Source organism: Ahaetulla prasina, chromosome 15 (assembly GCF_028640845.1).
Source record: "Ahaetulla prasina isolate Xishuangbanna chromosome 15, ASM2864084v1, whole genome shotgun sequence".
In the NCBI taxonomy this organism is placed as follows: domain Eukaryota; kingdom Metazoa; phylum Chordata; class Lepidosauria; order Squamata; family Colubridae; genus Ahaetulla; species Ahaetulla prasina.
In genome coordinates this window covers 4625501-4649031 of record NC_080553.1, presented here as the reverse complement: position 1 = coordinate 4649031, position 23531 = coordinate 4625501, and the positions used below count along the sequence as shown (strand labels likewise).

The window sequence follows — 23531 nt, the reverse complement described above, 5'->3', positions numbered from 1 at the left end:
CTATTCCTTCCTTTTTTCCTATTCCTTCCTTCCTTTCCTTTCTTTTCTATTCCTTCTTTCCTTTCTCCCTTTCTTTCTCCCTCGCTCCCTCCCTTCCATCCATCTTTTTTCCTATTCCTTCCTTTTTTCCTATTCCTTGCTTCCTTTCCTTTCTTTTCTATTCCTTCTTTCCTTTCTCCCTTGCTCCCTCCCTTCCATCCATCCTTTTTTTCCTATTCCTTCCTTCCTTCCTTCCATCCTTTTTTCCTATTCCTTCCTTCCATCCATCTTTTTTCCTATTCCTTCCTTTTTTCCTATTCCTTGCTTCCTTTCCTTTCTTTTCTATTCCTTCTTTCCTTTCTCCCTTGCTCCCTCCCTTCCATCCATCCTTTTTTTCCTATTCCTTCCTTCCTTTTTTCCTATTCCTTCCTTCCTTCCTTCTGAGGGGAGGATAGAAAAAATTAAGAACATACCGGAATCCCTCCCGTTTCCAGAATAAGGCTGGGCACGTGACGAGCCGAAAGGGCCACCCGAATTGCTTCCCTGATTCGCTTCACCAAACTGGGTCTGAACTCGTGGTTGGTGCTCATCTTCAAGAAGAGGACGACTCTTTCCTCGCCATGTTTATTGTACTGTGGGACGCAGAGGCTGTCAGAGACCTCCTCGAAGGCTTCCACTGAAGGAGAAACAAGGTGGTGAGTGAAGCATCTCATTCCCAGGAACCCCGGCACATAATTCTGAAAACTTTTGAGCCCCAAGTGTTCAGACCCAGCTCCCCAAACACGACAGACCCTCTGAAGTCAAATCAATGATTCCTTCATTAGGAGCGCTGGCAGCCCCAGCAAAAAGTTTCTCTCATCGCAGGCTAACAAGTCTGTCCGGCCAGAAGATGAATAGTTGTCTGCCACATCTCTGCCCCCTGCCTTTTATCCCCAGAGCTAGGGTGGGGCTTCACTAACAGCAGTGGTTCTTCCGTACCAAGGACCGGCCCATAGATTTTCACTGCTCTCCTCTCCTCTCCCTTCTGCTCATCCACGCATCAGGCACTGGGCCCAGTGTTCCTCCTCTTCCTCATCAGCCACCTCCAGACCTGGGGGCTGTTGACTCTCCATCTGAGGGCTGACTGATGGCCCAGACTGTCTCTCTCTCTCTCTCTCTCTCTCTCTCTGCCAGCTGCATTCCCTCTTTCCCCTTGTTGTGTCTCGCCCAATCTCACCACAGCCGGGGCCTTCTTATCTGCTTCCGAACACGGAGGAATGTTCTAATATGCCTCCCAGCCCCAGCCCTGGCTCCATGCCCAGACAGGCTGAAGAGGAGGAAATACCTCCAGCCCCCAGCTCTGGCTCCATGCCCAGGCAAACGGAGCAACTAGACCCCTCCCCCTCCTCCACAGCATGTGAGCCTGAGGGAGGTCTATTGCCAACAGCTGCCGACTGGAGTGACCCTCGCGTCAGAAGACTTGATAGGCGGAGGCAACAGAAGGAAGGGAGGGGCAGGCCTGGATAAGTGCTGAGTCATGGAGCCACACCCCATGGCCTATATAAAGGACCTGCTTTCTGGCATTCTCTGAGTCAGGCAAAGTCTAAACATATCTTGCTGAAGTCACTTTCTGGTCTCCTGCCTGCCCTGAGGACTTTGCTAGGACTTTGGGCAGAGCTGCAGAGGCACGCCTGATTCGGATTTCCCTGACCCGGCCGTCAGCGGAGGAGTGGGACACGACACCCCTCGGAGCTCTCAGGTTGCCTTGATGCTGACCCTGACTCCCACGCCTCCTCCTCCTCCTCCTCCTCTGATTCGACTGCTGGAGGGGCCGGCTACCAATAGGCCACAACACCAAGAATGGATGGTCTAGCCTGGTGTTCCTCAACTTGGTGTTCTGAAGACCTCGTCACATTGGAGAAGTCCATCTGAGGTGTATCATGAACGGTCTTCTCCAACATGATGTTCTCTAGGGCTTAGGGAACTGCATGCCAACTGAACACTGAAGTTGAGGAAATCCATCCATCTTGGAGTGTCCAATGGATTATCTTTTCCAATCTGCTGTTCTCCACAATCCTTAGGGATTGTTACTCTAAGCAACCCAACCCTTGGCCATAATAGGGCAAGAATCTTAAAATGACAACTGGAAAGATACCTTAATGCTAAACCAAATCTTCCCTCTGCCGCAAAGCTATATAAAATACCTGACAAGATTCTTAAAGAGGATTTTCACAGGCAATCCTTCAATTAACAGCAGCCTCTGAAAAAGTCAGTCACAACCTAAATTCTAATTTACAATTGTCACGTGTTCGCAATTCAGCTTTTACGGCCCATTGCAACATCCTGCTCTCAACATAATCAAGATTTGCAACGTTTTTTTACCAATTTCCGGCAAAAAAACCCACCATTGGTTAAGCAGAATTCACATCTATGATCACATGACTTGATTTAGGACAGCGGTAAAATGGTTGTAAAATTGGATCTGGTCATATGCTGACAATTTATGATGACAACGACTTAGAAACAGAAATTCCACTCACAATTGTGGACATAAGTCAAGGGCTACTTGTAAAAAGTAGGGTGGATAGGAAAAAAGGATTATTTTTCTTGGAAAAAAGCTGGAATATTTGGAGAAGGTTCACAGGACTGAGCCAATATATAAACCAATATACAAGAGGGCTGGAAGCAGGGAGGAGGTTAAGCTATACCACATTGGTTGTGATTTCCTTGAAAACCCAGTTTCCATGAATATGTTCATTTGGATGGATGGATGGATGATATGAATATACAAGACTATATTAAAAAGACGATAGATAGATAGATAGATAGATAGATAGATAGATAGATAGATAGATAGATAGATAGATAGATAGTTGTTTTCTGAGGTTTTCGCGGGTGTTTGTATGTAGATCTTTGGTTATTCGGGTTTTCTCCCGCGTAAAATTGGAAGTGTCTTGGCGACATTTCGACGAAGTCTCATTCGTCATCTTCAGGCTTCAGCTTCGTGCTTCTGGGAGCAAATTGCTCCCAGAATAGATAGATAGATAGATGATAGATAGATGAATAGATAGATAGATGAATAGATAGATAGATGAATAGATAGATAGAATAGAATAACCAAAGATCTAGATAGATAGATAGATAGATAGATAGATAGATAGATAGATAGATAGATAGATAGATAGATAGGATAGATAGCTATAGGATATGACTATACAACTATATCAGAAAGACATGATAGGTAGATACATGATAGATACATGATAGATAGTTACATGATAATTTAAAATTAAATTTAAAATTTAAATTTAAAGTTACATGATAAAAGACATGATAGATAAATACATGATAGATACATGTAGATAGATAGTTACATGATAGTTACATGATATACATGATAGATAGATGATAGATAGATAGATAGATAGATAGATAGATAGATAGATAGATAGATAGATAGATAGATAGATAGATAGATAGATGACCCAGGTTCCATGAATATCTTCATTTGGATCACTGGGTTTTCAAGGAAATCAAACCAACGTGGTACAGCTTAACCTCCTCTCCTCTTCCAGCCCTCTTGTAGGAGGGTCTTTGCGGGGGAAAGAAGACAAAATGCTGCTTCAGGAAAATAAAAAGAGGAGAAAATAATCCAGAAGAGTGGGGGTTGGGGGTGGGTGGGAGAAATTGCTCCCACAGAGGGGGGAATTCAAGCCAAACAGTGCTCTGATTCACTTGCCCGCGATCCATCCCAGCGCGTTGACAACCTCTTTGTGCCCGCCCAAGAGTTATGGCTGCCATGAGCAGCAAAAGGACGACGCCCAGAGGACAGTGGTCCTGTGTGGCTCCCTCTTCCCTGGGGACAGCTCAGCACCGCTGGGGGAGGGGACAATCGCACCAGATGTTCAGAGGGCTTTGAAAATGGAGGATGCAGGAGCCGTTGCAATGGCGCCATTCGGACGAGAGCTGCAATCTCTCCAGCACGGTTAAAAGCCGCGGCAGCATCCATAAAGGCTTGTAAGAGCCACGGTGCTGCAGTGTTAAAAGTGCAATACTGAAGGCTACTTCTGCTGACTGCCGACTGACCGCAATTTGGCAGCTCGAATCTCACCATGCTCAAGGTTGACTCAGCCTTCCATCTTTCCGAGGTCGGTGAAATGACGACCCAGATTGTTGGGGAACAATATGTTGACTCTGTAAACTGCTTAGAGGGGCTGTAAAGTACCGTGATATAAGTCTAAATGCTATTGCTCTTCCTTTATTCCTTCCTTCCTTCCTTCCGTCCGTCCGTCCATCCATCGTGCGCAGTGGTTAGAATGCAATATTGCAGGCAAACTCTGCCCACTGCCAGCAGTTCGATCCTGACCGGCTTAAGGTTGACTCAGCCTCACATCCTTCTGAGGTGGGTAAAATGAGAACCCAGATTGTTGGGGGAAAGAGGCTGACTCTGTAAACTGCTTAGAGAGGGCTGTAAAGCACTGCGAAGCGGTATATAAGTCAAAGGCAGGGGTCGGCAATCTGCGGCTCTGGAGCCACAAGTGGCTCTTTGGGCCCTCTTCTGCGGCTCCCTGTCCCATCACTGGTTCGCCCCACCCCTCTTATTTTTTTGGGGGGGGACTCCACCCTGAAGCGGCAAGAAGCGAAGGCTCCTTACATGTAAATGTGGCGTGAAGGTAGATACAGGGCAGCTTCGCTCCTGCGCTCTCCTTCCCCCCCTCCTCTCGTAACCCCCTGGCTGGCTGTGGCTGAACCGGGAATGTGTGCACGCGCAGAGAAACCCTCGTAAAGCGAGCCGCTGCCCACCCTGCGCGCACCTTTTTTGAGCTTTGGCGCTTGCTTGAGGAGGGTGATGTCGTGTCCCACTCCTCCGCTGACGGCCGGGTCAGGGAAATCCGAATCAGGCTTGCCTCTGCAGCTCTGCCAAAGTCCTAGCAAAGTCCTCAGGGCAGGCAGGAGACCAGAAAGTGACTTCAGCAAGATATGTTTAGACTTTGCCTGACTCAGAGAATGCCAGAAAGCAGATCCTTTATATAGGCCATGGGGTGTGGCTCCATGACTCAGCACTTATCCAGGCCTGCCCCTCCCTTCCTTCTGTTGCCTCCGCCTATCAAGTCTTCTGACGCGAGGGTCACTCCAGTCGGCAGCTGTTGGCAGTTGACCTCCCTCAGGCTCACATGCTGTGGAGGAGGGGGAGGGGTCTAGTTGCTCCGCTTGCCTGGGCATGGAGCCAGAGCTGGGGGCTGGAGGTATTTCCTCCTCTTCAGCCTGTCTGGGCATGGAGCCAGGGCTGGGGCCGGGAGGCATACTAGGACATTCCTCCGTGTTCAGAAGCAGATAAGAAGGCCCCGGCTGTGGTGAGATTGGGCGAGACACAACAGGTCTCCCCACGCGTGCGCATGCTCCTGGCTCAGCCACAGCTGGCCCGGGTATCCTGAGAGGAGGAGGGGGAAGAGGGTCGCCGGAGAGTGCAGGAGCGAAGCTGCCCTGTACCTATCTTTGTGCCACATTGCACATAAGGCAGCCTTCGCTTCCTGCCACTTCAGTCTGGAATCTCCCTGTGCATGCGAATGCTCCCGGCTCAGCCACAGCCGGCCAGGGAGTTACGAGAGGAGGTGGGGGGAGGAGGACGGTTGCCTGAAGGGGCGGGAGGGGGGGGGAAAGACACACACTCACACATACAGAGGAAGAGAGAGAGACATAGAAAGACACATACAGAGTGGTACACAGAGAGGGGGTGAGAGAGGGGAAGAGAGGGAGAGGGGGGCAGAGAGACATAGATTTGTGGCTGGTTAGGCGTAGCTAGGTGGTCATGTGACCGATTGGGAATGAGTGACATTCAGTTGGCCACGCCCACCCAAGTTTTGTGGCTCCCGGTGTGTTTTTTTCCTGTAGGAAACAAGTCCAAGTGGCTCTTTGAGTGTTTAAGGTTGCCGACCCCTGGTCTAAGGGTTATTGCTAACACTGCTTTAAGTCCATGCCCACCCTTAGCCAAGAGCTTCATCCCAGCCCAAACCTTAAATACAGGCAGTCCTCAACCTACGACCACAGCCGAGCCCAAAATTTTCCGTCGCTAAACCAGACAGATGAGTTTTGCCTCATTTTAAGACCTTTCTTGCCACGGTTGTTAAGTGAATCACTGTGATTGCTAAGCCAGCAACACGGTTCTTAAGTGAATCTGGCTTCCCCGTTGACCGTTGCTTGTCATAAGGTCGCTAAGGCAGATCACGTGACCCCGGGACACAGCAACCGTCATAAATAGGAGTCAGTTGCCAAGCATCTGAATTTTGATCCCGTGACCATGGGGGTGCTGCCACGGTCGTTAAGTGTGAAAACAGGCCATAAGTTCCTTTTTTCAGTGCCATTGTAACATGAAACGGCCGTTAAATAAACGGTCGTAAATCGAGAACTACCTGTAATCCTGACTATGTTCTGTGTGATGTAACCGGAGACTGACAGAAAACAAGATTTGGTAATTAATTTCTAGTAAGTAACATTCCTGTAGTCATGGAGAGTCTTTGAGAGTGAACTGGGAGGCCTGATAAATTTTCTTAAATCAATCAATCAAAATAGAGCTGGAAGGGACCCTGGAGGTCTTCTAGTCCAACCCCCCTGCTCAGGCAGGAGACCCTATACAATTTGAGACTGGTTGTGTCCAGTCTAGAACATAGAATACAGGTTCAAAATGTACTGAAGAAGAAGATAAAGTTCCTGCCACAATTTTTCCTTTTGGGAATTATAACGGATTGTACAGGGATTGAGACTAAATTGATTTTGAATTTAATAACAGCAGCAAGACTGTTGATTGGACAATACTGGAAGAAAGAAGAGGTACCTACAATAGAAGAATGGATATTGAAAGTTATTAATTTGGCTGAGATGGCTAAAATCTCAGCTTTTTTAAAAGACAATACGCAGGAAAGATATTTAATTGAATGGAAAAAATGGATTGATTATCTACAAAACAGATATCAGATTAAGAAATATCAGATTGCCTTTGAATAATTAGAAAGTTATTTTATGTAATGGGAGGGGTTGGGAGATGAAAAGCTTTGGATGTGGTTATTTGGATTGGAAGGGAAAATTTTATTCTATGTTTGGTTTATGTATAACTAACCTTGTGATTGACCCGGGAAGCCGGGGGGGGGGGGAGGGGGGAAGGGGGTTTTTTTTTGGGAGGGAGGGGGGAAAAAGGGGGAAAAATGTTTTTGTTTTTTAAAACTCTTTCAATAAAAAAAAAATAGAACATAGAATACAGGTAAGTCTTCAATTTACGACCACAATTGAGCCCAAAATTACGTTGAGCTTTGCCCCGTTTTACGACTTTTCTGGCCCCATTTTTTAAGTGAACCACTGCGGTTGTTAGATTAGTCACACGGTTGTTAAGTGAATCTGGCTTCCCCATGGACTTTGTCAGAAAGTCACAAAAGGGGATCATGTGACCCTGGGATACTGTGACCGTCATAAATGTGAATCTGTTGTCAAAGCACCTAATGTAAATCAGGTGACCAAAGGGATGCTGTGACGATCGTTAAGTGTGAAAAACGGTCGTAAATAACTTGTTTCAGTGCCATTGTAACTTCGAACGGTCACTAAATGAATTGCCGTTAAGTCAAGGACTACCCGTACAATGGTTGGAAAGGATCTTGGAGGTCTTCTACTCCAACCCCCTGCTCAAGTGGCTGTCCAGTCTCTTTTTAAAAAGCTCCAATGATGGAGCACCCACAACTTCCTGGTGGCAAGCTGTTCCACTGATTAATTGTCCTCACTGTTAGGAAGTTTCTCCTTAATTCCATCCAGTTGCTTCTCTCTTTGATTAGTTTCCATCCATTGTTTCTTGTCCTGCCTTCTGGTGCTTTGGAGAATAAGCTGACCCCCACTTCCTTGGGGCAGCCCCTCAAATATTGGAATACAGCTGTCATGACACCCTTAGTCTTTCTATATAAATGGAAGGGCTGACACAAATCACTTACCAATGTTATAGATCTCCGAACTGCCGAACCTCACTCCGCTCGGATTCAGCGTGCCATCGCTGGAAAAAGTGATCAGCAGACAAGACTCATTAAGGTATCTCAAAGCGGCAACACAAGATGCCATCTCTCTTGCTTTGCCAAGATGCCCATCGGGTTAAATGTGCCCCCCCACCCCAAGCCCCAAATCTTTACGGAAGAATTTCATTGAAATGTCTTTGGAATATAAGTAGCTTGGGTTGGTAGTTATGTTGTTTGTCCGAGCGCCAAGCTTTGGCGATTTGGTTGCAAATGTGCCGTCCCCATTCGAGGAGACATCATCCGTGTGCTTTGAGTTGTTGCTCGTCTGTCAGGACACGGGTCTTTAAATCCCTTTTCATGAGATGCAAATTAGTCTGAATGTTTTTTGTTTGGGTTATTTCTGAGTCATGGTCTGATTTCAGACTGGTTCACACTGACGGTGTCTCCTCGAATGGAGACAACACGTTTGCAACCAAATCGCCAAGCTTGGAGCTCAAACCCACAACGTAAGGATTTCATCGCTTTTCAAAAAAAAAAAAAAAAAAAAGTAATGTTGCAGGGAGCCCTTGACTTACGACTACAATCGGAGCCAGAATTTTGCTCATCAAGTCATGGCAATTGAAAGTCAGGTCACCCACCTGGCGAAGATCCAATTTTTATGGCAATTTTTTTAAGCAAACCACATGGTCGTAAGTCTAAATCCATTATCCTGTCAAAGAAAATATCACAAACCAGAATCACAGGATCACGGGACTTTGTCACTGGACATAAACGTGAGCCACTTGGTCAAGAGTGCCAGAAATGTGATCATGTGACCAGGGGAGGTGACATTTTACAATGGTCTTTATGGTGCTTTGTGGGCAGCCTTTCTGAGGTCTATGTAACTCCAAAAGGTCGGTAAGCGGCCGTTTGTACGTCGAGGAGTAGCTGTATTTTATTCAGATTCAGATTCACCACTCTTAGACCTCTGGTTTACAGAGGCAGTCCTCCACTTATGACCACAACTGAGCCCAAAATTTATGGTTTGTTAAGTGAGGCATTTGTGAACCCTGCAGGTCACAAAAAGTGATTACATGACCCTGGGACACTGCAACTGTTATAAATATGAGTCCGTTTCCAAGCATCCAAATTTTGATCACGTGGCCACCTAGATGCTACAACAGCAATAGCCCTTAGATTGTATACTGCTTCACAATGCTTTACAGCCCTCTCTTAAGCAGTTTATAGAATGAGCCTCTTTCCCCCAACAATCTGGGTCCTCAATTTACCCACCTCGGAAGGATGGAAGGCCGAGTCAACCTTCAGCCTGATGAGATTTGAATTGCCAAATTGCAGGCAGCCGGCAGGCAGCAGAAGTAGCCTGCAGTACTGTACTCTAACCACTGCATCACTGTGGCACAATGATTAAGTGTGAAAAATGGTAATAAGTCAGTTTCCAGTGCCATTGTAACTTTGAACGGTCGCTAAACGAACTGTTCTAAGTTGAGGACTACCTGTATGGGTTTCCATCAGAGGCAAGCTCCTAGTTTGGAGAGGGCTTTTAGTAGCTTTCTCTAGATATTTCAGATATTTAGCAGCCTTCTCTAGACATTCTCTAGATATTCCAAGTTTCATTCCAGAAATGGAAAGCGGATCAAAGAAAGAGAAGGCTCTATAGATCTTCTCTGGACATGCTATCCTGAATTGTAATTCAGACTTTTTTTCCCCCAACCACAAATTGCCAGGAATTAAACCTGGAACTTTCTGCAGGCAGACAAGGATTCCCGTCTCCACTTTACGATGGATCCCTGGTCCTTTTCATCCTTCGTTCAACCCATCGTTAGCCAATTGGGGCGTTTTCCCAATGGGTCACCTGTTAGTGACAAGCTCACCTGCGGCCTAACATGATGATTCCACCCGTCTGGGGGTTAATTTTGCAGTAGTCTCCATGGGCCCAAACACCTGTCCAGGAAAAACAAAGAGGTCAATCAAATCTCCACCAAAACATTATTTTTTTTAACTGCCCCCACGTCACTCTCTTGCAGCCTTTTGAAGAATTGCACGCTCGGCTTGTGCATTGTCTAGTCTGATGAAAAGAAAGACTAAGGGAGACACGATAGCGGTGTTCCAATATCTCAGGGGTTGCCACAAAGAAGAGGGAGTCGGACTGTTCTCCAAAGCACCTGGGGGTAGAACAAGAAGCAATGGGTGGAAACTGATCAAGGAGAGAAGCAACTTAGAACTAAGGAGAAATTTCCTGACAGTTAGAACAATTAATCAGTGGAACAACTTGCCTCCAGAAGTTGTGAATACTCCAACACTGGAAGTTTTTAAGAAGATGTTGGATAACCATTTGTCTGAAATGGGATAGGACAGTTCTCTTGCCTGAGCAGGGGGTTAGACTAGAAGACCTCCAAGGTCCCTTCCAGCTTGTTCTGTTTATTCTGTTCTGTTCTGTTCCGTTCCATTCCATCCTAATTTCTTATTTATTTCCACTCTACTCTACTCTATTCTTCCAGAAGTTCTGGGTGCTCCAACCCTGGAAGTTTTTAAAAAGAGACTGGATAACCATTTGTCTGAAGGGGTGTATGGTTTCCTTCTAGGTTGGACTAGAAACAGGGGTCTCCAATCTTGGCAACTTTAAGACTTGTGGATTTCAACTCCCAGAATTCCCCAGCCAGCAAAGCTCCAAAGTTGAAGTGCACAAGTCTTAAAGTTGTCACGGTTGGAGACCCCTGGACTAGAAGACCTCCAAGGTCCCTTCCAACTCTGTTATTCGATTCGATTCTATGTCAGAAAACACTTAAAGAGGAGAGTTGTGTTAATGACGTAGTCAGAAAATTCCCCACCCCCCTCCCCCCGAGTTCTCCACTCTTGCCTTTCAGAGGTTTGCAAATGGGGGCAACACCATTGCAGCTTGGGTTATGTGTTTTGGAAGACACTAAAGAGGAGAGTTGTGATATCTGGCGGGTGACACTATGGCAGCCTTGGCAGCTGCCAGCCTCTTTTTCTTTGCATTGCAAAATAAAACCCACTTGGAAACCAGCTCGTTTCAGAAGCCAGAAAAGGTGTTAAAAAGGGAAATGGAATGGCACACAAAAACATTTTCCTCTTTTGCTGGCAGAGGGAAAAGAAATCAGAAAGTCAAATAGAGACAAACGATCCAGAGGCCTGCCCTATCAGATTGGCAATTCCTTAGGCAAATATTGGTCCTCACAACGATTCTTGATGAGTGTGTTCAAATATTAGTTTATTGTAAAGGCACTAGGAAGGCCGGAAAGCAAACACACACGTACACACAGTCTCAGCTTGAAGGTCTGTAGAGATTCTCAATCCTCCAGGTCATGGTTGTCCCAAAGGTGCTTTTTCAGGAGGCAACTGGACTTTCTTGTTTTTTCTTTTGAAAGCGTTTCGCTTCTCATCCAAGAAGCTTCTTCAGCTCTGACTGGATGGTGGGGAATGGAAGGATTGATACTCCTTGCAGACGGTGGTCATTTGCATCCTTTTGGAGGGTTGTTGAGGCACTTGGAGGTTTATCTGTGTCCTCAGGGTCTCCTGAGTAATGCTAGAAAGTCCAGTTGCCTCCTGCAAAAGCACCTTTGAGACAACCATGACCTGGAGGACTGAGACTTTTAGCTATGCAATTTGGGATGAACACCCTTTGAATAGTGTGGGAGTAAGAATGGATTTCCAAAGGAAAAATTGCAGACTACAGGAACCATTTGCAAGTGCTTCAATGACCCTCTAAAAGGATGCAAATGACCAGCTATCTACAAGGAATATCAATCCTTCCATTCCCCACCATCCAGTCAGAGCTGAAGAAGCTTCCTGGATGAGAAGTGAAGTGTCTTCAAAAGAAAAAAAACAAGAAAGCCCACTTGCTTCCTGAAAAAAAAGCACCTTTGAGAGTCTCAGCTTGAAGGATACGGCTCTCTCACCACATACCTGGAAATCTGGAAAAATACGCCTTTCGGTATTTGTTGCCATTTTCATCGTTCCAAAAATGTGTGGGTTGGCAAGGCATAGGTTTGGTGCAAACCAGCTCGCCGCTTTCTCCCCAAACAGGCTCCCCTGGTTGAAGAAAAATAAAATCAAATAAAAGGATTATTCTCCTTCCTCCTGGTTTAAGTATTGCTTAACTGCTTGCACGGGGCTTAATGGCAGCTCTGCTGATTTCTTGGCCGTTTCTTGGCTGACAGTCGCGGAGGCTACTTCCTTGACATGGATTCCTGCTCCTCATCAATCCAATTTACCAATTTAGGTGACCAATAGAAAGGGAATATTTGTAGCCCATTGGCTGAACTGTGCAGTCTTTGGTCCTCTCTGAGTTTGGTGGTTTTCTTGCAGACGTTTCAAGACCCAACTACATAACATCATCAGTGCTAGAAGGGAGAAGGGTTTACTCTCTATTTATAGACAACTGGCTTGTCCTGTTAATATTGATGGGAGTGTTATTTTCTTCTTGGTGGTCCCTTGTTTAGATTTTTGTTTAGCAAGTTGGTAGTTGCTTGATTGGGCTATAAAGCAGAGAGCAAATCCCCACTACCTTCCAGCACTGATGTCACCTATTTGGGTCATGAAATGTCTACAAGAAAACAGCCAAGAAGAGAAGAGCTAAAGGCCATCAAACAGGTCCAGCTTCTTCTCCATCCGGACAGGAAAAAATTCCCTAATTTGAGTAATGATCCTTAGATGTTCCTAATAATTTGTTCCAATTTCACTGCTCTGATTTCGAAGAAGCCATCATAGAGAACCATCTAGGAAGGTGAGTTGGGTTTTATAGACCTACCTTGCGCATTCCACGCTTCTACCGCCATTGCAAGATTCCGCGCCTGGATCTCGCCTTTGTAAACTGGGATGGTTACATTGTGACCCATAAAACACGACACTATATCGGTGCCTCCTAAAATCGGAGAGGGGGAGAGGGAGAGGGAGAGAACCTTGTCAAGGCATCTTACCAAAGGGTCAAGGTTCCTATGTTCAAGAAGCAAATTGTGGATGAAACTTCTAGAGATGATTCCAGTTTGCCCATAAAGTCATAGCTAGACCTTGTCTCTAGTGGCTTGTCCAGTTGAGAACATCCCCTGAGGAGCCAATTAGAAAGCTCAACACTTCATTAGACCCAAGGTTGTTTCAATGGTCACCCAGAACCTCATCACAGCCAGTGTGATGCGGTGGATGTTGGACTAAGGGTGGAAACATCCAAATTCTAGTTCATCTTCAAATATAGAAGTTCACGGCGACTTTGGGACACCTCGTCTCTCTCAGCCAAACAGCTAGTGTGGAGTAGGTGCAGTGGTGGGAATCAAATAATTTAACAACCGGTTCTCTGCCCTAATGACCAGGTGGGTGGATGTAGGCGTGGCCATGGTAGGTGTGGCCAGGTGGTGTGACAGGCAGCACTCGGTCTCCTGTACCCCCAAGAGCAAAAGTGGGGGGACGGACCCCCCCCCGCACCCCATTTTGGGCCTAGGAAGGCTCCCTGTAGCCTCCTGGGAGCAAAAACGGGCCATGGTGTGTGTGTGTGTGTGTGTGTGTGTGTGTGTGTGTGTTGCACACACCCACACCCGTTCCATTTTGGGCCTGGGCCTCCCTCCACTTATCTGGGAGCCAAAATGGGGCGTGTGGGGATTCCTGGAAGGGGTGGGGAGAGAAGGGCGGGGCCAGGCAGCAATTTAACTACTGGTTCAGCCGAACCGGCCCAAACTGGCTGAATCCCACCACCGGGAAGATGCTGTCCTGCCTAGGGAGATACCCTGGTTCCCTACAAAGTGACTTTGGGCCAATCACAATCACCCAAACACTGGAAGGATCTCCAAGAACTTGAGTGTCAGCCTCCACTCCAATCCTCACATATTTTTGTACAATTTATGATCAGTCGTTAGAATGTAATGGGTTCTTTCTGTAATGTAAAATAGTTTAAGGATGTAAGATGTATCACTGCCCTATACAGGGTAAGGGAAGAGGGCCCTTTAAGAGTGTCGTCTGACATAACAGAAGGGGAAGGGTGATTAACGGTTGAATGTTAGAGCGCAGGCTTTTTCAACAGAGACTGCATTCTTGAGATGATTAACAGCTAGAGACCGGAAGAAGATTACCACCGGGGGGGGGGGGCGAGAAGGAGCTGGCATTGGACCAGACCAGCCTGACCTCCTGAGGAGAGGAGGGACTAATGGGGGGATATGGAATGTTAGCCATATTTTGTCTCAGATCCAACTTTATACTGCTGCAGTCCAGATGTATCTAGTAAAAGTACTTTTCTTTATTTGCAAATAAAGTCAAGGTGTATTCTTTCCTAGATATAATCAGAGGCAGCCTGACATTGAGTTTCATGCTGCTCATGAGTTGAACCACAGATTCATGAAGTAATGAATTATCCTAGCCACCTAAACTTGCAAGAGAGTCTGGCTTAATAAGAAGCTGACGGAACATACAAAGATCCAGGTCTATAGAGCCTGTGTCCTGAGCACACTCTTGTACTGCAGTGAGTCTTGGACCCTTTAACGCATGGCAGGAGAGAAAGTTGAACACCTTTCATATGCGCTGTCTCCGATGTATTTTTGGCATCACCTGGCAAGACAAAGTTCCAAATAGCGCAGTCTTGGAACGTGCTGAAATTTCTAGCATGTATACAATACTGAAACAGCGATGTCTACGCTGGCTTGGGCATGTCGTGAGAACGGCTGATGGTCGGATTCCGAAAGATCTCCTGTATGGGGAATTAGTGCAGGGAAAGCACACAGAGAGAGATCGCAGCTGCAATATAAGGATATCTGCAAGAGGGACCTAAAGGCCTTGCAGATGGATATTAACAACTGGGAAACCTTGACCTCCGATTGTTCAGCTTGCAGGCTAAAGACGCAGCATGGCCTTCTCCAATTCAGAGAGACATTCGTTCGGCAGGCTGAGGCAAAGAGGCAGTCCCGGAACCAGCGAAATCTGGGGGCTGGGCAGGGGACCGAATGTATCTGCCTTCAGTGTGGAAGGGACTGACACTCTCGAATTGGCCTTTTTAGCCACACTAGATGCTGTTTTAGGATCTCTTTCCAGAGCACGATACCAGAGTCTTTTGAGACTGAAGGATGCCAATTGGGGGGGGGGCAATTGGGGGGTAAACTTGCAAGTGTCAACTAACCATCTTCAGATGTTGCATTGATCTCTCCAGAGGCCACCCACTCCTAGCCTGACCTACTTCAGTTTGTGGGTAAAAATTTGAGGCAGACTATCAGTCTAATCAACCAACTGGTAAATAATAATAATAATAATAATAATAATAATAATAATAATAATAATAATAATAATAATAATAATAATAATAATAATAATAATAATAATAATAATAATAATAATAATATTAGGACTCAGGGCAGTGAACAGGCGGATAAAATAATACGATATATTACAATAAAAACACTATTTAAAAAACTTATTCAAATAAAGCCTAAATTTAAAATACAATACAAAATATAAAATAAACCCCAATAAAATCCATGTTTAAAAACCCTATTAAGCCAGTCCTGCTCGGAAGAATAGATATGTTTTAAGCTCGCGGCGAAAGGTCCGGAGGTCAGGAAGTTGTCGAAGTCCTGGGGGAAGCTCATTCCAGAGGGTAGGTGCCCCCACAGAGAAGGCTCTCCCCCTGGGGGTCGCCAGCCTAAAGAAAATGGTCGCCAGTAAAGAAAATGGTTGAGCTAAATTTAGGTAAAAACAAAGCAGGCAAGATGGCGTGGAGAAGATGATAACCGGTGTCCCTTGTTCTTCTCACTTATACCTGCACAAGTCTTGCACACAGCTTTTCGGTACCTGAAATGGAGCCCAGGAGGACACTGTTCTTGATGTGCTTGTAGACGTATTCATAACTTTGAGGCTTGAGGGGTGACCCAGTGGACAAGATGGTGTGGAGGGTTTGAAGGTTGTGGGTTTCACCTTGAGAAGAAAACACCAAAGATGTAAATCCAGGTCCACCGACCCTCCCTCCATTTCAACAGTGTTGTGAAGCTTGGAGAACAGAACACTATCTCCTTTACAGCCAGTTGTGGTGGGGCTGATCTGGCCTGATCACAGCTGGGACTTCCAAGCATTGAAGTCAAAAACTTTTGATGGATTCCCAGCTTTAACAAGGCGAAGTAGAATCAACCATCATGGGGAAAATTCTAAACACAGGCCAGTAAACTAAAGGAACTTGAGATGTTTCTTGCATTGAAAACATTTCAAAAGAAGCTCAGGTGGTGTTTTTTTTTTACTCAAAATGTCCCACCATCTCTTCAGGGGGCCCACAAGTGTTTCAATCAATGACTTACAAGATGGTGGGAACATCGCCATGACATTCCACCAACTTCAAGCTTCAAACCATGTCAAAGCCAGAGCTCATGTCTGAGTACTTGTCTCAGCAATTTGAGACTTGCTGATCGGCTTTCTATTCATCCTGGTTTGTGATAAGGTAGCAACTCATTGGAAATATTATGGGATGGTGTCAGGCCTGGAAACCATATTAGACTTTAGGGTTCCAGACACTGCCACATTTTTCCCCTGAGGGGAGGAAGGGGGGCTGAGGGGTATGGTAACATTCTTCCAGCGGTCAAGGTCGGATGGTGTTCACATCTGCAGGAAGAGTGGCAAGAAGATATTCGAATGAACTGGGAACCTTGACAGATGGAATGAGAGATGGGCAGGAGGGACCTAGGCTCCAAAATTGAAGGGAAACAAGGAAAGGGTGATCAGGTTCCGTTACTTTGGCCATAACATGGTGGTTACCTCGGTGGTTATGGGCCACGTGTGAAGTCAACCAAACCATGGTTGACTAAACCACTGTTTTGTGCGATGCAAAACCCTAACTGGTGCCTTAATACTTACACGGCTTCAGGTTCTTCTCTTCCAGCACCGCCAACCACTTGGCCCCCGTCCCAAGGATGGTAATTCTGTAGCCAGAGAAGAACAATCCTTTGTTTATGGTTGATAATCTCAGATGTGAGTTTCTTCAAGGAATTCTCAGGAAATTAATTTCTATGCCAAGTGAAGGATTTGCAGACGGGAACATTTTCATGGAATATTAAGAAGCTTGAAAATTGCTCTTCTGGGCTCCAGCGCGCACATCTGCACCAGCCACGCATGTGGGGGCGCCGGAAACTGGAACAGCAGCTCCCCGGTGAATGCTGGTTTCTGGCATTCACATGTGTGGCCAGCCAGTTTCGCACATGCTGGAAACTGGGAGCTGCTCTTCCGGTTTCTGGTGCTCCCACACATGTGCACCAGGGAGGTGCTCTTCCAGTTTCCGGAGCTCCCATGCGCGCAAATGCACACGCTCCCGTTTTGGCACTGGGTGCTAAAAAGGTTCACCAACACCGATCTAGGAGGACTTCCTTGTCTTCTTCTGAAGCCTCATTTATCAATACCTTGAGAGGCCAAACCCTCTGAAAACACCTCAGGGTCCATCTGAAGATGCTTAGCGAAGTTGGGGCTGATGGTTTACGTACCCTAATCGATCCACCAAGTCCCACAAGACGTTGGGAGAAGGAACCAGGGGGGAGCCGTCGTACAGGACCACCGAGGCCCCCACCGCGAGAGCAGACACCAGCCAGTTCCACATCATCCAACCGGTCTAGGATGGAAAGAGGACAATTAACTTATGCAGATCAACTTCTCAGGTCGTAAAAAAGAGATCACATGATCCTGGGACACCTCAACCGACGTAAGTACATGCCAGTTGCCAAGCTTCCAAATGTAGATTAGGTAGAAAAAGCTGTTGCTTTTTCATCTGTTTTTAGACCTGCAAAGACATGTTTTTTTGCACATCTCCAAAACACCCCACGCAAAGCGAGGCGCCGTCAGTCAAGCACAACCTACAGCTCATGTGCTAAGTGTGATATAATTTGCAAAGCAGTGCCCCTCCCTTCCGCCTCCAGGCACAAGAACCAGCCATCTGAATATTCCAGAGATATCCTCTAGAGCAGGGGCGTCAAACTCAATTTCAACGAGGGCTGCACCAGGGTTGTGTTTGACCTCAGGGGGCCAGGGTGGGCATGGCCAGGGTGGGTGTGGCCAACTCAATGTCACTTGTGTTGGGGGCACCTGTGGTGGCCCAAGTGCTCTGCCAGCAAAACGGGCTCTGAGTTCTGTTTTCGGCTCCCACGGCCTCCTGTGACCCTCTGCCCGAGAAAATGGCGCTCGGGAAGACCGAGCTCCGTTTTCGCTGGCAGAGGCACTGCGGGCCGGTCCTTGGCTGTTTCCAGGGCGGCCCCATGGCCGGATCTAAGCACCCCATGAGCCGGATCCAGCCTACACCCTTGCTCTAGAGAACTTCCACGCCAGATTATTATTATTATTATTTATTTGATTTTTATACCGCCCTTCTCCCGAAGGACTCAGGGCGGTGTACAGGCAAGATAAAACCAGCAATACAATATACAGGTTAAAATACAATTTAAAAAACTTATTTAAATTAGCCTGGAGATTAAAATTTACCATACACTAAAAACCCCGTTTAAAAATTAATAAATTTAACATTAAAATTCCAATTTAAGCCAGCCCCGCGCGGATAAAGAGATGTGTCTTCAGTTCGCGACGGAATGTCCAAGGTCAGGTATTTGGCGTAAACCCGGGAAGTTCGTTCCAGAGTGTGGAGCCCCACAGAGAAGGACCTTCCTGGGGCCGCCAACCGACATTGCTTGGCGGACGGCACCTGAGAAGTCCTCTCTGTGAGAGTGTACGGGTCGGTGAGAGGCATGTGGTAACAGCAGGCGGTCCCGTAAGTACCCAGGTCCTAAGCCATGGAGCGCTTTAAAGGTCATAACCAACACCTTAAAGTGCACTCGGAAGGCCACAGGCAGCCAGTGCAGTCTGCGCAGGGGCGGTGTTATATGGGAGCTACGCATAGCTCCCTCTATCACCCGCAGCTGCATTCTGGACTAACTGAAGCCTCCGAGTGCCCTTCAAGGGGAGCCCCATGTAGAGAGCATTACAGTAATCCAAGCGAGAGGTAACGAGCGCATGAGTGACTGTGAGATGAGATGAGAATTTTAGGGGTTAAAATGTACTCAAAAACACTCGGATCAGCTTATCGGCAAGGGGAGACAGTCACTCCTGGTAGTCCTTGACTTACAACCGCAACTGCGCCCCCAATGTTTGTTGCTAAACAACAATTTGTTAAGTGAGTTTTGTCACATTTTACGGCCTTCCTTGCCCCTGTTGTTAAATGAACCATTGCAGTTGTTAGTAACACGGTTGTTGAGTGAATCTGGCCCCCCCCCCCCACATTGACTCCGCTTGTCAGGAGGTCACAAAAGGGGATCACGTGACCCCGGGACATTGCAACCGACGTAAGTACATGCCAGTTGCCAAGCTTCCAAATGTAGATTAGGTAGAAAAAGCTGTTGCTTTTTCATCTGTTTTTAGACCTGCAAAGACATGTTTTTTTGCACATCTCCAAAACACCCCACGCAAAGCGAGGCGCCGTCAGTCAAGCACAACCTACAGCTCATGTGCTAAGTGTGATATAATTTGCAAAGCAGTGCCCCTCCCTTCCGCCTCCAGGCACAAGAACCAGCCATCTGAATATTCCAGAGATATCCTCTAGAGCAGGGGCGTCAAACTCAATTTCAACGAGGGCTGCACCAGGGTTGTGTTTGACCTCAGGGGGCCAGGGTGGGCATGGCCAGGGTGGGTGTGGCCAACTCAATGTCACTTGTGTTGGGGGCACCTGTGGTGGCCCAAGTGCTCTGCCAGCAAAACGGGCTCTGAGTTCTGTTTTCGGCTCCCACGGCCTCCTGTGACCCTCTGCCCGAGAAAATGGCGCTCGGGAAGACCGAGCTCCGTTTTCGCTGGCAGAGGCACTGCGGGCCGGTCCTTGGCTGTTTCCAGGGCGGCCCCATGGCCGGATCTAAGCACCCCATGAGCCGGATCCAGCCTACACCCTTGCTCTAGAGAACTTCCACGCCAGATTATTATTATTATTATTTATTTGATTTTTATACCGCCCTTCTCCCGAAGGACTCAGGGCGGTGTACAGGCAAGATAAAACCAGCAATACAATATACAGGTTAAAATACAATTTAAAAAACTTATTTAAATTAGCCTGGAGATTAAAATTTACCATACACTAAAAACCCCGTTTAAAAATTAATAAATTTAACATTAAAATTCCAATTTAAGCCAGCCCCGCGCGGATAAAGAGATGTGTCTTCAGTTCGCGACGGAATGTCCGAAGGTCAGGTATTTGGCGTAAACCCGGGGGAAGTTCGTTCCAGAGTGTGGGAGCCCCCACAGAGAAGGACCTTCCCCTGGGGGCCGCCAGCCGACATTGCTTGGCGGACGGCACCCTGAGAAGTCCCTCTCTGTGAGAGTGTACGGGTCGGTGGGAGGCATGCGGTAACAGCAGGCGGTCCCGTAAGTACCCAGGTCCTAAGCCATGGAGCGCTTTAAAGGTCATAACCAACACCTTAAAGTGCACTCGGAAGGCCACAGGCAGCCAGTGCAGTCTGCGCAGGAGCGGTGTTATATGGGAGCTACGCATAGCTCCCTCTATCACCCGCGCAGCTGCATTCTGGACTAACTGAAGCCTCCGAGTGCCCTTCAAGGGGAGCCCCATGTAGAGAGCATTACAGTAATCCAAGCGAGAGGTAACGAGCGCATGAGTGACTGTGAGATGAGATGAGAATTTTAGGGGTTAAAATGTACTCAAAAACACTCGGATCAGCTTATCGGCAAGGGGAGACAGTCACTCCTGGTAGTCCTTGACTTACAACCGCAACTGCGCCCCCAATGTTTGTTGCTAAACAACAATTTGTTAAGTGAGTTTTGTCACATTTTACGGCCTTCCTTGCCACTGTTGTTAAATGAACCATTGCAGTTGTTAGTAACACGGTTGTTGAGTGAATCTGGCTCCCCCCCCCCACATTGACTCCGCTTGTCAGGAGGTCACAAAAGGGGATCACGTGACCCCGGGACATTGCAACTGTCATAAGTACATGCCAGTTGCCAAGGATCTGAATTCTGGATCACGTGACCACGGGAAGGCTGCAAGTGTAAAAACCGTCATAAGTCACCATTTTCATCCTGTTGTAACTTTGAACGGTCACTAAATGAACAGTTGTTAAGTCAAAGACTACGTGCACTTTTTTAAAGCATCCACATTACTGTCTTCAACATAAGACCAGTCCATTTAGTGACCGTTTGAAATGACAAGCATGCTGAAAAAAGGGATTTACGACCCATCCTTGAACTTACGACAATTATGATCCAAGCGAGGGAGAGGAGGCACGTCTTGTTGAGCACATTTGGGATGAGTTTGACCCTGTGGCTCCCGAGGACGTGGACAGGTTGTTGGGGAGGCTTCACGGCACGACATGTTTACTGGACCCGTGCCCTTCCTGGCTGGTACTGGCCACTCAGGCGGTGACACGAGGCTGGCTCCAGAGGATTATCAACGCTTCTTTGTTGGATGGGGTTTTCCCTGCCGCCTTGAAAGAGGCGGTGGTGAGACCCCTCCTTAAGAAGCCCTCTTTGGACCCAGCTATTTTGGCTAATTATCATCCAGTCTCCAACCTTCGCTTTGTTGCGAAGGTTGTAGAGAGTGCCGTGGCGCGACAGCTGCCCCAACACCTGGATGAAGATGTCTATCTAGACCCGTTCCAGTCCGGCTTCCGACCCGGATACAGCACGGAGACAGCTTTGGTCGCATTGGTGGATGATCTCTGGAGGGCCAGGGACAAGGGATATTCCTCTGCCCTGGTCCTATTAGACCTCTCAGCGGCGTTCGATACCATCGATCATGGTATCCTGCTGCGCGGGTTGGAGGGATTGGGAGTGGGAGGCACCGTATATCGGTGGTCCCCCCCCTATCTCTCCGACCGGCCGCAGACGGTGTTGACAGGGGGGCAGAGGTCGACCGCGAGGGGCCTCACTTGTGGGGTCCCTCAGGGGTCGATTCTCTCGCCCCTGCTGTTCAACATCTACATGAAGCCGCTGGGTGAGATCATCAGTGGTTTCGGGGTGAGATACCAGCAGTACGCTGATGACACTCAGCTGTACCTTTCCACCCCGGACCACCCCAATGAAGCTGTTGAAGTGCTGTCCCGGTGTTTGGAGGCTGTACGGGTCTGGATGGGGAGAAACAGGCTCAAGCTTAATCCCTCCAAGACGGAGTGGCTGTGGATGCGGCACCCGATTCAGTCAGCTGCAGCCGCGGCTGGCTGTTGGTGGCAGTTACTGGCCCCAAAGGATAGGGTGCGCAACTTGGGTGTCCTTCTGGATGATCGGCTGTCGTTTGACGATCATTTGACGGCCGTCTCCAGGAGGGCCTTCCACCAGGTTCACCTGGTCCGGCAGTTGCGCCCCTTCCTTGATCGGGATGCCTTATGCACGGTCACTCATGCGCTCGTTACCTCTCGCTTGGATTACTGTAATGCTCTCTACATGGGGCTCCCCCTGAAGTGCGCTCGGAGGCTTCAGTTAGTCCAGAATGCAGCTGCGCGGGTGATAGAGGAGCTACGTGGCTCCCGCGTAACACCGCTCCTGCGCAGACTGCACTGGCTGCCTGTGGCCTTTCGAGTGCACTTTAAGGTGTTGGTTACCACCTTTAAAGCGCTCCATGGCTTAGGGCCTGGGTACTTACGGGACCGCCTGCTGTTACCATACGCCTCCCACCGACCCGTACGCTCCCACAGAGAGGGACTTCTCAGGGTGCCGTCCGCCAAACAATGTCGGGTGGGGGTCCCCAGGGGTAGGGCCTTCTCTGTGGGGCTCCCACACTCTGGAACGAACTTCCCCGGCTTACGCCAAATTCCTGACCTTGGACATTTCGTCGCGAACTCAAGACTCACCTTTTTATCCAGCAGGGCTGGCTTAAATTGGATTTTAAATTTTAAATTTATTAATTTTAAATGGGGTTTTAGTAGAGTAAATTTTAATCATTGGGCTAATTTAAATAAGTTTTTAAATTGGATTTTAAATTTGTATATTGTATTGCTGGTTTTTATTATGCCTGTACACCGCCCTGAGTCCTTCGGGAGAAGGGCGGTATAAAAATTAAATAAAATAAATAAATAAAATAAATAAATAAATAAAGTGTCCCTGCAAGTCACATGACCAAAAAATTCAGGCATCTGGCAACTGTCACATACTTACGACCGTCGCAGCATCCAGAGGGCACATGGTCACCATTGGGACTACCAACAAAGCCAAGGGGAGAAACAGGATTTACTTAAAAATGGCATGATTTGCTTAATGACCGCAGTGATTCACTTAAGGACCATGGCAAAAAAAAAAAGGATACAATTGGGCATAACTCACTTAATGAACACACTGCTTAGTGTCAGACATTCCAGTTCCAATTGTGGTTGTAAGCGCTTTATAAAACCCTAGTAAGATCACACCTGGAATACTGCAACCAATTTTGGTCACCAAAAAGATGTTGAGACTTTGGAAAAAGTTGAGGAAAGAGCAACCAAGATGATCAAAGGATTGGAAATTAAAACATATGAAGAACGGTTGCAGGATTTGGGTCTGGCTAGTCTAGAGAAAAGAAGAATTAGGGGTGACATGATAGCAGTATTCCAGTATTTGAGGGGCTGCCACAAAGAAGAAGGGGTCAAATTATTCTCCAAAGCACCA

At 47.3% G+C, this 23531-nt stretch overlaps 1 protein-coding gene across 1 annotated transcript in view; it reads right to left on the bottom strand.

Moving 5' to 3' along the window:
- Positions 1 to 23531, bottom strand: part of AACS (acetoacetyl-CoA synthetase) — a 59312-nt gene that overhangs the window by 3933 nt on the left and 31848 nt on the right. Inside the window, exons 10-17 of the mRNA XM_058158474.1 lie at positions 17399 to 17523; positions 16779 to 16843; positions 15729 to 15851; positions 12715 to 12828; positions 11871 to 11996; positions 9818 to 9887; positions 7929 to 7987; positions 453 to 655 (exon numbers count right to left, since the gene is read on the bottom strand). Coding sequence (XP_058014457.1) covers positions 453 to 655; positions 7929 to 7987; positions 9818 to 9887; positions 11871 to 11996; positions 12715 to 12828; positions 15729 to 15851; positions 16779 to 16843; positions 17399 to 17523 — 885 coding nt within the window. The remainder of the gene's footprint in view (positions 1 to 452; positions 656 to 7928; positions 7988 to 9817; positions 9888 to 11870; positions 11997 to 12714; positions 12829 to 15728; positions 15852 to 16778; positions 16844 to 17398; positions 17524 to 23531) is intronic.